At 43.3% G+C, this 13,386-nt stretch overlaps 1 protein-coding gene across 2 annotated transcripts in view; it reads left to right on the forward strand.

Annotated features, from left to right (window-relative positions):
* Positions 1–13,386, forward strand: part of larp1 (La ribonucleoprotein 1, translational regulator) — a 126,170-nt gene that overhangs the window by 50,271 nt on the left and 62,513 nt on the right. For both annotated transcript variants that reach the window (XM_060837375.1, XM_060837376.1), the window contains exon 2: positions 3,116–3,177. In XM_060837375.1, coding sequence (XP_060693358.1) covers positions 3,116–3,177 — 62 coding nt within the window. The remainder of the gene's footprint in view (positions 1–3,115; positions 3,178–13,386) is intronic.

The raw sequence follows: 13,386 nt of genomic DNA on the forward strand, positions 1-13,386 counted from the left end.
AATTTAGTAAATGCTGCTTCAGTTACAGCCTTGGATTTTTTAAAAAAATTTGTCCACGGGATATGGGCATCATTGACTAGGCAGCCACTGTTCAATCTGTATTTGTCCAGAAAGCAGTCAAGAGTGACTCTCATTGCTGAGGGTCTGGAGTCGCATGCAGGCCAGACTGAATGAGGTTGGCAGGTATCTAAAGGTTTATTATGAACCAGATGGGTGTTTTTAGACCAACTTTGTCTTACTGCCATGGTGGAATTTGTACACATGCCTGGAGCAATTAGCCTGTGCTTTTGCATTACTAGTTAGTGACATTGCCACCACCTCTTAACCCTACTATCTTGATTGACCTCTGGTCATAACCTTCTTAAATGTGAGGTTGTCCAAACTTCTTCTGTCCATATCCTTCTTCTCAACAAATATCACCCATTGTCCCAATTCTTCAATGATTTGAATTGAGTCCTGTTACTAATAGAATTCTCATTCTTGTCCTCAAATCATAGGAGTCAGAGGAGCAGGAGTAGGTTAGTCAGTCTCTCCAGCCTATTCCAGCATTAAGTGAGATCATAGCTGATCTATAGCTTCTACTTGGCCTTTTGGTTTTTGGTCCATATACCTTAATCCCATTGCTTAACAAAAATTTATCTCTGATCTAACATTAACAACTGATCCAGCATTCATGTCCTTGGTCCTGCTAACATTTGCAGGTTCTGTCAGCCCTCTAACCCTTTGAGTTCTCTATGCCTCTCGAGTTCTGGCCTTTTTATGGGTCCCAACCTTTAACTACTTCATATTTAATTATCAAGTCTTCACCTGCCAGGGCCCTTAGCTCTGGAATTCCTTACCTAAGTCTCTCCACCATTTTTATTCCCTCAGTTCTACTTTTGCTGAACCTTTACTTATCCATCCTATTATCTCCATGTGACTCGCTGTCAAGTTTTACTCAGTTGCTGCTGTAAAGTGCTTTGAGATTTTTTTCTGTCTTTTCATAGGATGCGGGCATCAGCGTTAAGGCCAACATTTGTTGCCCATTTGTAATTGCCCTGAACTTGGTGACAGCTGGACCACTTTAGTGGGCAGAAAATCGCAATAATGTTCGTCTGTAGTCAGATACACACCACCAGGCCAGGCAAGGAAAGCAAATTCCATTCTATAAAGGATGTTAATCAGCCCTGTGGGTTTTTATGACAGTTGGTTTAATAGCTACCATTGCTGCAAATAGCTTTCAATTCCAGATTTTTTTCAAAAATCTTTTAATCAGCCTGTTCAGGGATGTTACCACATACCTCTGGAGAAGGTAAGACTTGATTCTGGGTCTCCTAATCCAAAAGGAGGAACACTACCACCAAACTGCAAGAAACTCTCCATTCCAGACTTATTAATTGAGTTGTAAGTTCAATCAGATGCCATGTTGGGATCTGAACCCACGTCCCAAGATCCCAAACCCAGGCATTCTAAATTACCACTACCACACTCTCTTTCCTTGTAATAAGTTAAATTTGGTGCAAGCATCATGGCATTGACATTCACCTGCTTGAGTTTGCTATTCAGCTTTGCTTGTCAGAACATTGGTGATGGCATATTGTAATATTGATTACAACCAACATTCCTGTAGCCAGTATGATATCTGTAACGTGTATGATACCTCATGAATCTTCGCAGTATCATTGTAACATGTTTAGCATCTCAATAGTCAGAATCACGTTTCAGTCTCAAACATGTTCTAATTTAATGTCTAACTTTGTACCTAAGCAATTTAGAACTCTGAATTCAGGATAAAATTTGAATACCTAAAGTGTATGAAAGAATGATAACAACCCAAAATACATATCTTGATGCAATAACTTCGAAAGAAGTTCCCAGCGCTATTGCAAATTATTTTTTGTGCATACCCTTGACTCTGGCATTTTCTTTCGTAAGAGATTCACTTGGTTTGGATAAAACTTGAAAAGCAAGCCTTGAGCAAAATGGGAGAGAAGATTAGATTGGGAAAGCATTGATAGAAAATCTGAGCACCAAATAGATGTTGTTTTTTCTATTCTTTTGTTGAAAGTTCTCATTGAATGAGGTGGAAGGTGATGTGCAAGAGAGTTGGTGTTGGGAGGGCAAGTGAATGGACTGACATCAACAACCAACTGATATAGTTATTCAGAGACCTCCAGATTCTTAAACCTTTCAGGATGTTGCTTTGTTGTAAATCTGGTGTTTTACAGTTCTTTGTTTCTGATTGACCATCTGATGGCTGACTATCAGATGAGTTGGCTTTCAGTGAGTCCTGTTTTGAAGTGGACTTTTGGGCTCTTGTCATGCTGCTACCCAATTGGTTAAAGTTTCTTTCCTGCTGTAACACTAATTATTATATCATCACTGCATTTCTGACCAATGAGGAGTCACTTTTTCTGAGCTCAGAAGATACACTCAGTGAGTGCAGAGCTGTCTGGAATATGTGCCATCACTCATCTGGAGCCCTGCTTCCAGGGTATGATCTAGCCTGGAGACCATTTCCAGAAGTGATATGGCCCTGGGAGGCACCTAGTTCCAGGTGAAAAATGCCTGTGCCTTTCCTTCGCTCTTGCATCACGGAAAGAGAGCGTGAAGGAGGTGGAATCCAATATCGAGGTGAGTATCTTCCTGACCCATACAAAATTATTGCTCATCTAATAATAATGATACCAAATGGATGAAAAACAGTCATAACTTTTTTTTTCAGTGTTTTCCTTTACTCTGTTAGTATGTAGCTTTGGTTGTTTAGGGTGAGAGAATAGAATATAGGCATGGTTTGAGTGTGGCAAGGAACAGGGTTTGGAAGGGAAATTGTATTGTGTGAAGAGGTTGGGGGCAGAGTAGAGAGAGGGAATGGGGAGGACATTGGGTGCAGGACAGGTATGAAGAGGATGGCAAAGCTTGTAATTTAAGGGTGCTGAAGGTTCCCCCACAGGCTATGGTTGAATCCAGTATGAGGTCACAGCCTCCCTATGCCATCACCCAAGGCCCTTGATTTATCTTGCTTGTCCTGGGTCAACAATTGAGGGCAGCTGTCAGCCAATTGGCTGTCAGTATTTCAAGCCAGGTGTGACTGAATAAATATTGATGATGGTGTTCATCTTTTCCTCCTCTACAGAAATGCCAGCACCAGCCAAGGTCGTCAAAGCAGGGAACCCAAGACCAAAGAAAGGAGCCAAGGTAAATACAACCAACTTGAACAGATATTTCTAATCGTTACATTTTCTCTTTTCTTTTGTTTAAAGATATTCACTGCATGCATTGATTTACTAAAACGTTGAGGTGTTTTGTAGCTCTTTTAATAATTTAGGTTGTAGCTTGCCTGCTAGGCCTGTCAGGCAGTTTGGAACATTGACATTAAGAATTATACTTTGATATTAATACTCTGCATCTTTGTGTTAGCTGCTGAAATATAATGTGTCATGTTCCTCTTCAGTTCCCCAGTGCAAATGGTGAGATACCATGTTTCTCTTGATTCTGTAAGACCACCAATACATTTTGTTCATCAGATGTAGGTACTGCTGTCAAGTCCCTGATTGCTCTTGAGAAGGTGATAGTAGCCTAGAATATTCATATGGTGAAGTTCTTGTAGGACTTTGACCTGCTGTTTTTGAAGAATCTGCAATATATTCCCAAGTCAGATTATTGTGTCACTTAGAAGTAAACATCCAGATGCTGGTATTAAAATGTGACTGTTACTTTTGTCCTTCTCAGTGACCGAGATAATGAGTCTGGGTGATAGTGTTGAAAAATTCTTGATCTATTTCTGCACTACATTTTTAAATGTACAAGACGTTATCAGGCCTTAACATAATTTTAGATGAAATAACACCTGTACCTAATTGAGAGGCTATACACAGTTTATTTCTCATGAAAAATTCGATTTGCTTTACAGCTGAACAAAATATTTGGTATGACCTCATAGTCCCACAACCCCGCACAGCCCGTTTCTACCTCCTGCTCAAAATCCACAAATCTGACTGCCCCGGCCGACCCATTGTCTCAGCCTGCTCCTGCCCCACCGAACTCATCTCTGCATACCTCGACATGGTCCTGTCCCCCTTAGTCTAAGAACTCCCCACCTACGTTCGGGACACCACCCACGCCCTCCAGCTCCTCCATGAGTTTCGCTTCCCCGGTCCCCAACGCCTTATCTTCACCATGGACATCCAGTCCCTGTATACCTCCATCCCCCATCACGAAGGACTCAAAGCCCTCCGTTTCTTCCTTTCCTGCCGTACCAACCAGGACCCTTCCACTGACACCCTCCTTCGACTGACTGAACTGGTCCTCACCCTGAACAATTTCTCTTTCCAATCCTCCCACTTCCTCCAAACGAAAGGAGTAGCCATGGACACCTGCATGGGCCCCAGCTATGCCTGCCTCTTCATAGGATACGTGGAACAATCCATCTTCCGCAGCTACACTGGCACCACCCCCCACTTTTCCTCCACTACATCGATGACTGTATTGGCGCTGCCTCATGTTCCCACGAGGCGGTTGAACAGTTCATCCACTTTACCAACGCCTTACACCCTGACCTCAAATTTACCTGGCCCGTCTGAGGCTCCTCCCTCCCCTTCCTAGACTCTCCATTTCTATCTCGGGCGACCGAATCAACACGGACATTAACTATAAACCGATTGACTCCCACAGCTACCTAGGCTACACCACCTCCCACCCTGCCCCCTGTAAAAACGCCATCCCATAGTCCCAATTCTTTCGTCTCCGCCGCATCTACTCCCAGGAGGACCAATTCCAATACCAAACAACCCAGATGTCCTGCTTCTTCGAAGATCGCAATTTCCCCCCCAGACGTGATCGACAATGCTCTCCACCACATCTCCTCCACTTCACGTTCCTCCGCCATTGAGCCCCGCCCTCCAATCGCCATTAGGACAGAACCCCACTGGTCCTCACCTACCACCCCACCAACCTCCATATACATTGTATCATCCGTCGTCATTTCAGCCACCTCCAAACGAACCCCACCACAAGGGATATATTTCCCTCCCCTCCCCTATCAGCGTTCTGAAAAGGCCATTCCCCTCGTGACTCCCTCGTCAGGTCCACCCCCCCCCCACCAACCCAATCTCCACTCCCAGCACCTTCCCCTGCAACCACAACAAATGCAAAACTTGCGCCCACACCTCCTCCCTTACTTCCCTCCAAGGCCCCAAGGGATCCTTTCACATCCGCCACAAATTCACCTGCACCTCCACACACATCATATACTGCATCCGCTGCACCCGATGTGGCCTCCTCTATATTGGGGAGACAGGCCGGCTACTTGCGGAACGTTTCAGAGAACACCTCTGGGACACCTGGACCATCCAACCCAACGACCCCGTGGCTCAACACTTCAACTCCCCCTCGCACTCCACCAAGGACATGCAGGTCCTTGGACTCCTCCATCATCAGACCATAGCAACACGACGGTTGGAGGAAGAGCGCCTCATCTTCCACCTAGGAACCCTCCAACCAGAAGGGATGAACTCCAGTTTCCTCATTCCCCCCCCCCCCCCCCCCGCCCCACCTTGTCTCAGTCCCAACCCTTGAACTCAGCACCTCCTTCCTAACCTACAATCTTCTTCCTGACCTTTCTGCCCCCACCCCCACTCCGGCCTATCACCTTCACCGTAACCTCCTTCCACCTATCGCATTTCCAACGCCCCTCCTCCCTACCTTTTATCTTAGCCTGCTTGGCACACTTTCCTCATTCCTGAAGAAGGGCTCATGCCCGAAACGTCGATTCTCCAGAATCTTGGATGCTGCCTGACCTGTTGTGCTTTTCCAGCAACACATTTTCAGCTCTGATCTGCAGCATCTGCAGTCCTCACTTTCTCCTATTTGGTATGATTCACTTATGTGCACCAATGTAATTGCCATGTTAATATCAATCAAAATCTTTCACAGTAACTACATTCTAATATTTGTATTGACTTCCTCCTTTGAGTTTATTGCTCCCCCAGCTCACTGACTAGGTGCTACCTGATTACTGGCTGGATAGGACGTACCTGGGAACTATTCCACATTTCTGGGTTGGCACTTGTTTTATAGCTGTATTGGAATACCTGGTTTATTGTGGAGCCACTGCATTCAGGTTGTGGGCATCAGTGACTGCAACCATTGCGAAGCTGATTTTTGACAATGTGAATGACTTGAATTGGCTGAAGGACGCCCATGATGGCTGGGAGTTTGGAGGAGGCAGAGAATGATTATTCCCTTGGTATTTCTTGCCAAAGATGTTTGCAACTAGGTTCTCCAATTGTATTGATAAGGAACTCCATCACCATTTAGGAATGGAATTACTCATATAGTCACTGTTCATAGAGTCATAGAGATGTACAGCATGGAAACCGATCCTCTGGTCCATGTCGACCAGATATCCCAACCCAATCTAGTCCAACCTGCCAGCACCCGACCCATATCCGTCCAAACTCTTCCTATTCATATACCCATCCAAATGCCTCTTAAATGTTGTAATTTAACTAGCCTCCATACTTTCTCTGGCAGCTCATTCCATACACGTACCACCCATTGTGTGAAAAAGTTGCCCCGTAGGTCTCTTTTATATCTTTCTCCTCTCACCCTAAAGCTATGCCCTCCAGTTCAAGACTCCCCCACCCCAGGGAAAAGACTGTCTATTTACTCTATCCATGCCCCTCATAATTTTGTAAACCTCTAAAAGGTCACCCCTCAGCCTCCGACGCTCCAGGGAAAACAGCCCCAGCCTGTTCAGCCTCTCCCTATAGCTTAAATCCTCCAACCCTGGCAGCATCCTTGTAAATCTTATCTGAACCCTTTCAAGTTTCACAACATCTTTCCGATAGGAAGGAGACCAGAATTGCACGCAATATTCCAACAGTGGCCTAACCAATGTCCTGTACAGCCGCAACCAATAAAGATAAGCATACCAAACACTACCTTCACAATCCTATCTACCTGCGACTCCACTTTCAAGGAGCTATGAACCTGCACTCCAAGGTGTCTTTGTTCAGCAACACTCCCTAGGACCTTACCATTAAGTGTATATGTCCTGCTAAGATTTGTTTTCCCAAAATGCAACACCTCGCATTTATCTGAATTAAACTCCACCTGCCACTTCTCAGCCCATTGGCCCATCTGGTCAAGATTCTGTTATAATCTGACATACCCTTCTTTGCTGTCCACTGCACCTCCAATTTTGGTGTCCTCTGGAAACTTACTAACCGTACCTCTTATGCTCACATCCGAATCATTTATATAAATGACGAAAAGTATTGGACCCAGCACTGATCCTTGTGGCACTCCACTGGTCACAGGTCTTTAATCTGAAAAACAACCCTCCACCACCACCCACTGTCTTCTACCTTTGAGCCAGTTCTGTATCCAAATGGTGAGTTCTCCCTGTATTCCATGAGATCTAACCTTGCTAACCAGTCTCCCATGGGGAACCTTGTCAGAACGCCTTACTGGAGTCCATATAGATCACGTCTGCTGCTCTGCCCTCATCAATCCCCTTTGTTATTACTTCAAAAAACTCAATCAAGTTTGTGAGACATGATTTCCCATGCACAAAGCCATGTTGACTATCCCGAATCACTCCTTGTCTTTCCAAATACACGTACATCCTGTCCCTCAGGATTCCCTCCAACAACTTGCCCACCACCGATTGTCGGGCTCACTGGTCCATAGTTCCTTGGCTTGTCCTCACCACCCTTCTTAAACAGTGGCATCACGTTAGCCAACCTGCAGTCTTCCGGCACCTCACCTGTGACTATCGATGATACAAATATCTCAGCAAGAGGCCCAGCAGTCACTTCTCTAGCTTGCCGCAGAGTTCTCAGGTACACCTGATCAGGTCCTGGGGATCTATCCACCTTTAACCGTTTCAAGACATCCAGCACTTTCTCTTCGGTAAATCTGGACATTTTGCAAGATGTCACCATCTATTTCCCTACAGTCTATATCTTTCGTATCCTTTCCACAGTAAATACTGATGCAAAATACTCGCTTAGTATCTCCCCCATTTTCTACGGCTCCACACAAAGGCCGCCTTGCTGATCTTTGAGGGGCCCTGTTCTCTCCTGAGTTACCCTTTTGTCCTTAATATATTTGTAAAAACTCTTTGGATTCTCCTTAATTGTATTTGCCAAAGCTATCTCATGTCCCCTTTTTGCCCTCCTGATTTCCCTCTTAAGTATACTCCTACTTCCTTTATACTCTTCTATCCTGGCTATCCTTTACATATGCTTCCTCCTTTTTCTTAACCAAACCATCAATTTCTTTAGTCATCCAGCTTTCCCTATACCTACCAGCCTTTCCTTTCACCCTAACAGGAATATACTTTCTCTGGCTTCTCATTACCTCATTTTTGAAGACTTCCCATTTTCAAGCCGTCCTTTTACCTGCTAACGCCTGTCCCCAATCAGCTTTTGAAAGTTCTTGCCTAATACCGTCAAAATTGGCCTTTCTCCAATTTAGAATTTCAACTTTTAGATCTGGTCTATCCTTTTCCATCGTTATTTTAAATCTGATAGAATTATGGTCACTTGCCCCAAAGTGCTCCCCCACTGACACCTCAGTCACCTGCTCTGCCTTATTTCCCAAGAGTAGGTCAAGTTTTGCACCTTCTCTAGTAGGTACATCCACATACTGAATCAGGAAATTGTCTTGTACACACTTAAGAAATTCCTCTCCATCTAAACCTTTAACACTATGGCAGTCCCGGTGTATGTTTGGAAAGTTAAAATCCCCTACCATAATCACACTATTATTCTTACAGATAACTGAGATCTCCTTACAAGGTTGTTTCTCAATTTCCTTCTGACTATTTGGGGGGGGGGGTCTATAATATAATCCCAATAAGGTTGTCATCCCTTTTGTATTTTTCCGTTCCGCCCAAATAACTTCCCTGGATGTATTTCTGGGAATATTCTCCCTCAGCACAGCTGTAATTCTATCCCTCATCCAAAATGCCACATTCCCTCCTCTCGCCTCCCTTTCTATCCTTCCTGTAGCATTTGTATCCTGGAACATTTAGCTGCCAGTCCTGCCCATCCCTGAGCCATGTTTCTGTAATTGCTATGATATTCCAGTTCCATGTTTGTAACCATGCCCTGAGTTCATCTGCCTTCCCTGTTAGGCCCCTTGCATTGAAATAAATGCAGTTTATTAATTCTACTTTGTTCCTGCCTGCCTTGACTGTTTGACTTGCTTCTGTTCTCAACTGTACCAGTCTCAGATTGATCTCTTTCCTCAATATCTCCCTGGGTCCCACACTCCTCCCGACATCTGACAAGAAGTACATATCACTGTATTAAAGCCATTTTTGCTCCTTCACAATGTACAGACCAAGATAATAACACCGATTTATTCCTCTACAAACATCGCCCCAGGTTAAATTAATAATTATGGCTTTTATTTGAAGTTGAATCAAGAGGCATATCTCCAAAAACATATCAAGAAAGAACCCACTCTACTCACTACTGCAGATTCTCTGTAGGCCATACTTAAAACAACGATTAACTTATCTGATTCTGTGCTGTGAACTTCGCCCAACAGTTCCTCCAAGATCAGTTGTGAACTTCACTGTTTGTTAATTTTCCCAGATGCACTCCAATGTCCAGTGATACACGAATTCAAACAGCAAAGGAAGTAACTATGCAGGCTCTCTCTCACTCCCCCCCCCCCCCCCCCCCCCCCCCCGGGCAACGACTTCACCATGTCCATTCTTTACTTTGGAAAAGAAAATGCCGCAGCATATAAAACAGTAATTCAAGGAAATCACCTTCATCACCTAAAATACCTCAAAGGAGCACCTGTTACAGCCAGAAATTTTTCCCGTCTTCCATCTTGGATTATCCAGAATCTTTATTCTCATTGGTTTTATTTTGTTCACTGCCATTCACAAGTGGATGTTGCAGGACTCGAAAGCTTTGATCTCATCCCTTGGTTATGAGACTTTTTACTCATTTTAGCATGCCTTATGTCTGCTTGAAGTTCCTATGCTACAGCTTCTACAGCTTCAACAGCTGGCACCGTCTTTTTACCAACACCTGTTGCTCTTGGCTTGCTTTTCATATCTTGTTTGATAACTGACTTGATAGTATAGGTACAATGCTTCAAAACCTTCCACAGGACTGAGTCTGTGTGCCAGTTTTCAGGTCTTGTTGATTAATGGGGGTCAGATGAAGTTTCTTTTAATTAAGCTTCTACACTGAGAAATGATATTTGGAAAGAAAATTATATAGCAAGGTAAATAAGAGGCTTACAGGTTGGATCTTTTCTAATCAACCTGTTCACAGATGTTATTGCACCTCCCTGAAGCAGGTGGAACTTGAGCCAGGGGGACTAGTCCAGCAACAGGGATATTACCACTACACCATCAAATTTCCCAGTAATGTTCAGATTCCTTCGAACCCAAATTGAACCAGCGACTGAGGGATGTCAGTATTGTGTCACATCACAGTACTCCACTCTACCACTGAGCTGTTGTTAGAGGATATGCTCAATTCAGGTTAGATGTGGTCAGGAGTCATCTGAATCATTTGGGGCATGGGAAAAAAAACTGGTGCATGAAGCTTGTAACTAGTGCAGCACCTTGGCACCCTTAGCCAAATTATCTGCTAAGTCACTTGACTCATTTAATTGCAGTTAAAATTGATAGCATATTTTGTCAGGCATTTTAAGTGGATTTAGGACACTATACCCATCATGGGAAAGGCGCGAGTTGCAGCTTGTCCTTCATTATATTTCTGCTGTGGCTGATGGCTCAGAACGCCATCAATAATAGCCTATATTGATTTGCTTGATCAGTTCTGAATTTCTGATTTTTCCATGGCAGTTGGAGTGTGTTTAAAGACAGGACTCGGTCTTTGCAAGACTCTTGGTGATCGTGCTTATTGGTTGTGAAAACTTTTTGAATTTGTGGGAATTGATTGGCAAAGTTGAGGGTGAAGGCAGCTTGAATATTCGCATGTTCCTTTTCAAGCCATACCGAATTCGGGTTTGAAGCTACATTGGCATCCCTTCATTGTCGCTGAACAAAAATCTTACTTCATTCTCACTCAAAGCAAAGTACATAAATGGTCCGGAACAGTTAGAAGGTGTTTCACCACCATTTTGTCGAGGGCAGTTAGACACTGACAACAAGCACCAAATTCACATTCCCACGAAAGGATTGGGAGAAAAAAAGTAGGCTTTTCATTTGTTTTGATTCACTTATTACCTGCTGGCTCAGACAGTAAGTTGGTTCTCTTCTTGACCAAGCTTACAAGGTCATGGTATTGTCAACTCAATCCTGGTGATAGACTTTGAAGACTGCGACAGCTTTCAACTATTTTGGCACAAGACATCAGATATTAATGAGGACGGTTTTGCAGAGTTGATTGGACTGTGAATGCCTTTGTCACATTTGAATATGGTGCATAGTTTGGGGATGGTCTATCTTTCTTTATTTTACCTTTTCATAATAGTTTGCAATTGATTGCCTTGTTGTCCCTGAGAAGGACAGTTAAGAGTTAACTACATTACTCTAAGGATGTAATCAAACATAGACCAGACAAATAAGGATGGTGGATTTTCTTTCCTGAATGATAATGAACACGAAAGTATTACAATAATCAGTTTCACCTTTTTATGATGAATTTACTTAATGAAAAATTTTAATTTACCAGTTGCTATTTAATTGAGTTTTGAAATAATGGAACATATGGTGCATTGGTTCTTTACTGGATACGTAATATAGAACCATGGATTACTGATATTTTGACATGTTCAAATCCACGTTGAACTGACATGTCCTACTGAGTCTGAATATTCTCATACTAATTGTTGTCTGTTTCTCTACTCAAGTGTCTGGTGCGGTGATATATTATTTTAGTTTTATTGTGCCAGGGGTTTCCTGGAGCCAGAAATACTTATTTCTTCCACAAGGAAAATCTTGGCTTGGTGTCAAATAGATAAACTTTTCTGCAATCTCACCTTTGACCCCCTGGGTAAAATGGAGCATGCACCTTTCATGCTGAGGTCAGTGTACACTAGTTCAAATCCACTCTTTTTCCCTGTTTGTATCTTCAGATTTCCACAGATATCAACTTATTCACGTCATGGCTTTTGATCTGGTGTGATTTTCTGTATTTCCAGAAATACAGCAGTGCAATGATTAGGTTAGATTAGATTACTTAATGTGGAAACAGGCCCTTCGCCTCAACAAGTCCACACTGACCCGCCGAAGCGCAACCCACCCATACCCCTACTTTTATCCCTTTACCTAACACTACGGGCAATTTATCCTGACCAATTCACCTAACCTGCACATCTTTGGACTGTGGGAGGAAACCGGAGCACCCGGACGAAACCCACGCAGACACGGGGAGAATGTGCAAATTCCACAGTCAGTCACCTGAGTCGGGAATTGAACCCGGGTCTCTGGCGCTGTGAGGCAGCAGTGCTAACCACTGTGCCACCGTGCCGCACCGTGTTCAGAGATTGAGTCCCTCCACCTAAGTGAAAGCGCTAGTGATTCTTGATTTTCTTGTCAAAGTTATTAGTTTATAATTTCTTCCTTTGAACAGTTGCTGAACTTAGTGATCTGTGGAGGCAATAACGTTTTTTCATTTTGATTACTAAATCACATAAGATTTCATAACCTGCATGCATTCAGAGTGCTGAATATCTCAAAATTTGCATGATAAAGCTGGGAAAGGTGTGAAGAGAATGCAGAGATGTTGCAGTATGATATGGAAGCTGTGTGTAGGCAAATGCATGGCAGATACAGTGCAATGTGGATAAATGTAAAATTATCCACTTTGGTAGTAAGAATAGAAGGCAAATTATTTTTTGGCTTTAAACTTAGAATGGGGGTGGGGCATTATTCATCAACACCTGAGTGTCCTTGTGCATTCGTTACAGAAAGTAAGCATGCATGTGCGGTAGGCAGTAAAAAGGCAAATTATGTTGGCCTTAATAGTGAGAGGATTCGTAGGCAGGAACAAGGATGTCTGTGCAACTATACAGGGCATTGGAGAGGCCATACCTGCAATATTGTGTGCAATTTTGCTCTCATCTAAAAATGGGTGTTCTTAGTATAAAAGGAGTGCAGCAATGGTTTACAAATTTACTCATTGGATGGCAGGTTTGACATATGTAGAGAGATTGAATTGGCTAGGATTGCATTCTCTGGTGTTCAGATCTCATAGAAACCTAAAATATTGTAGCAGGATGAGACAGGTTTGATGCAGAAAGGATGTTCTCGATGGTCCAAAAGCAGGGGACATCTTTTAAGGATAAGGGGTAAATCTTTTAGGACTGACATGAAAATTCCTCAGTGTAGTGCCCCTGTGGGATTCGCTAGCACAAAGTGATTGAAACTAAGATACTGCATTTTCAATAAGAAGGTGGGTA

This window comes from Hemiscyllium ocellatum, chromosome 16 (assembly GCF_020745735.1).
Source record: "Hemiscyllium ocellatum isolate sHemOce1 chromosome 16, sHemOce1.pat.X.cur, whole genome shotgun sequence".
In the NCBI taxonomy this organism is placed as follows: domain Eukaryota; kingdom Metazoa; phylum Chordata; class Chondrichthyes; order Orectolobiformes; family Hemiscylliidae; genus Hemiscyllium; species Hemiscyllium ocellatum.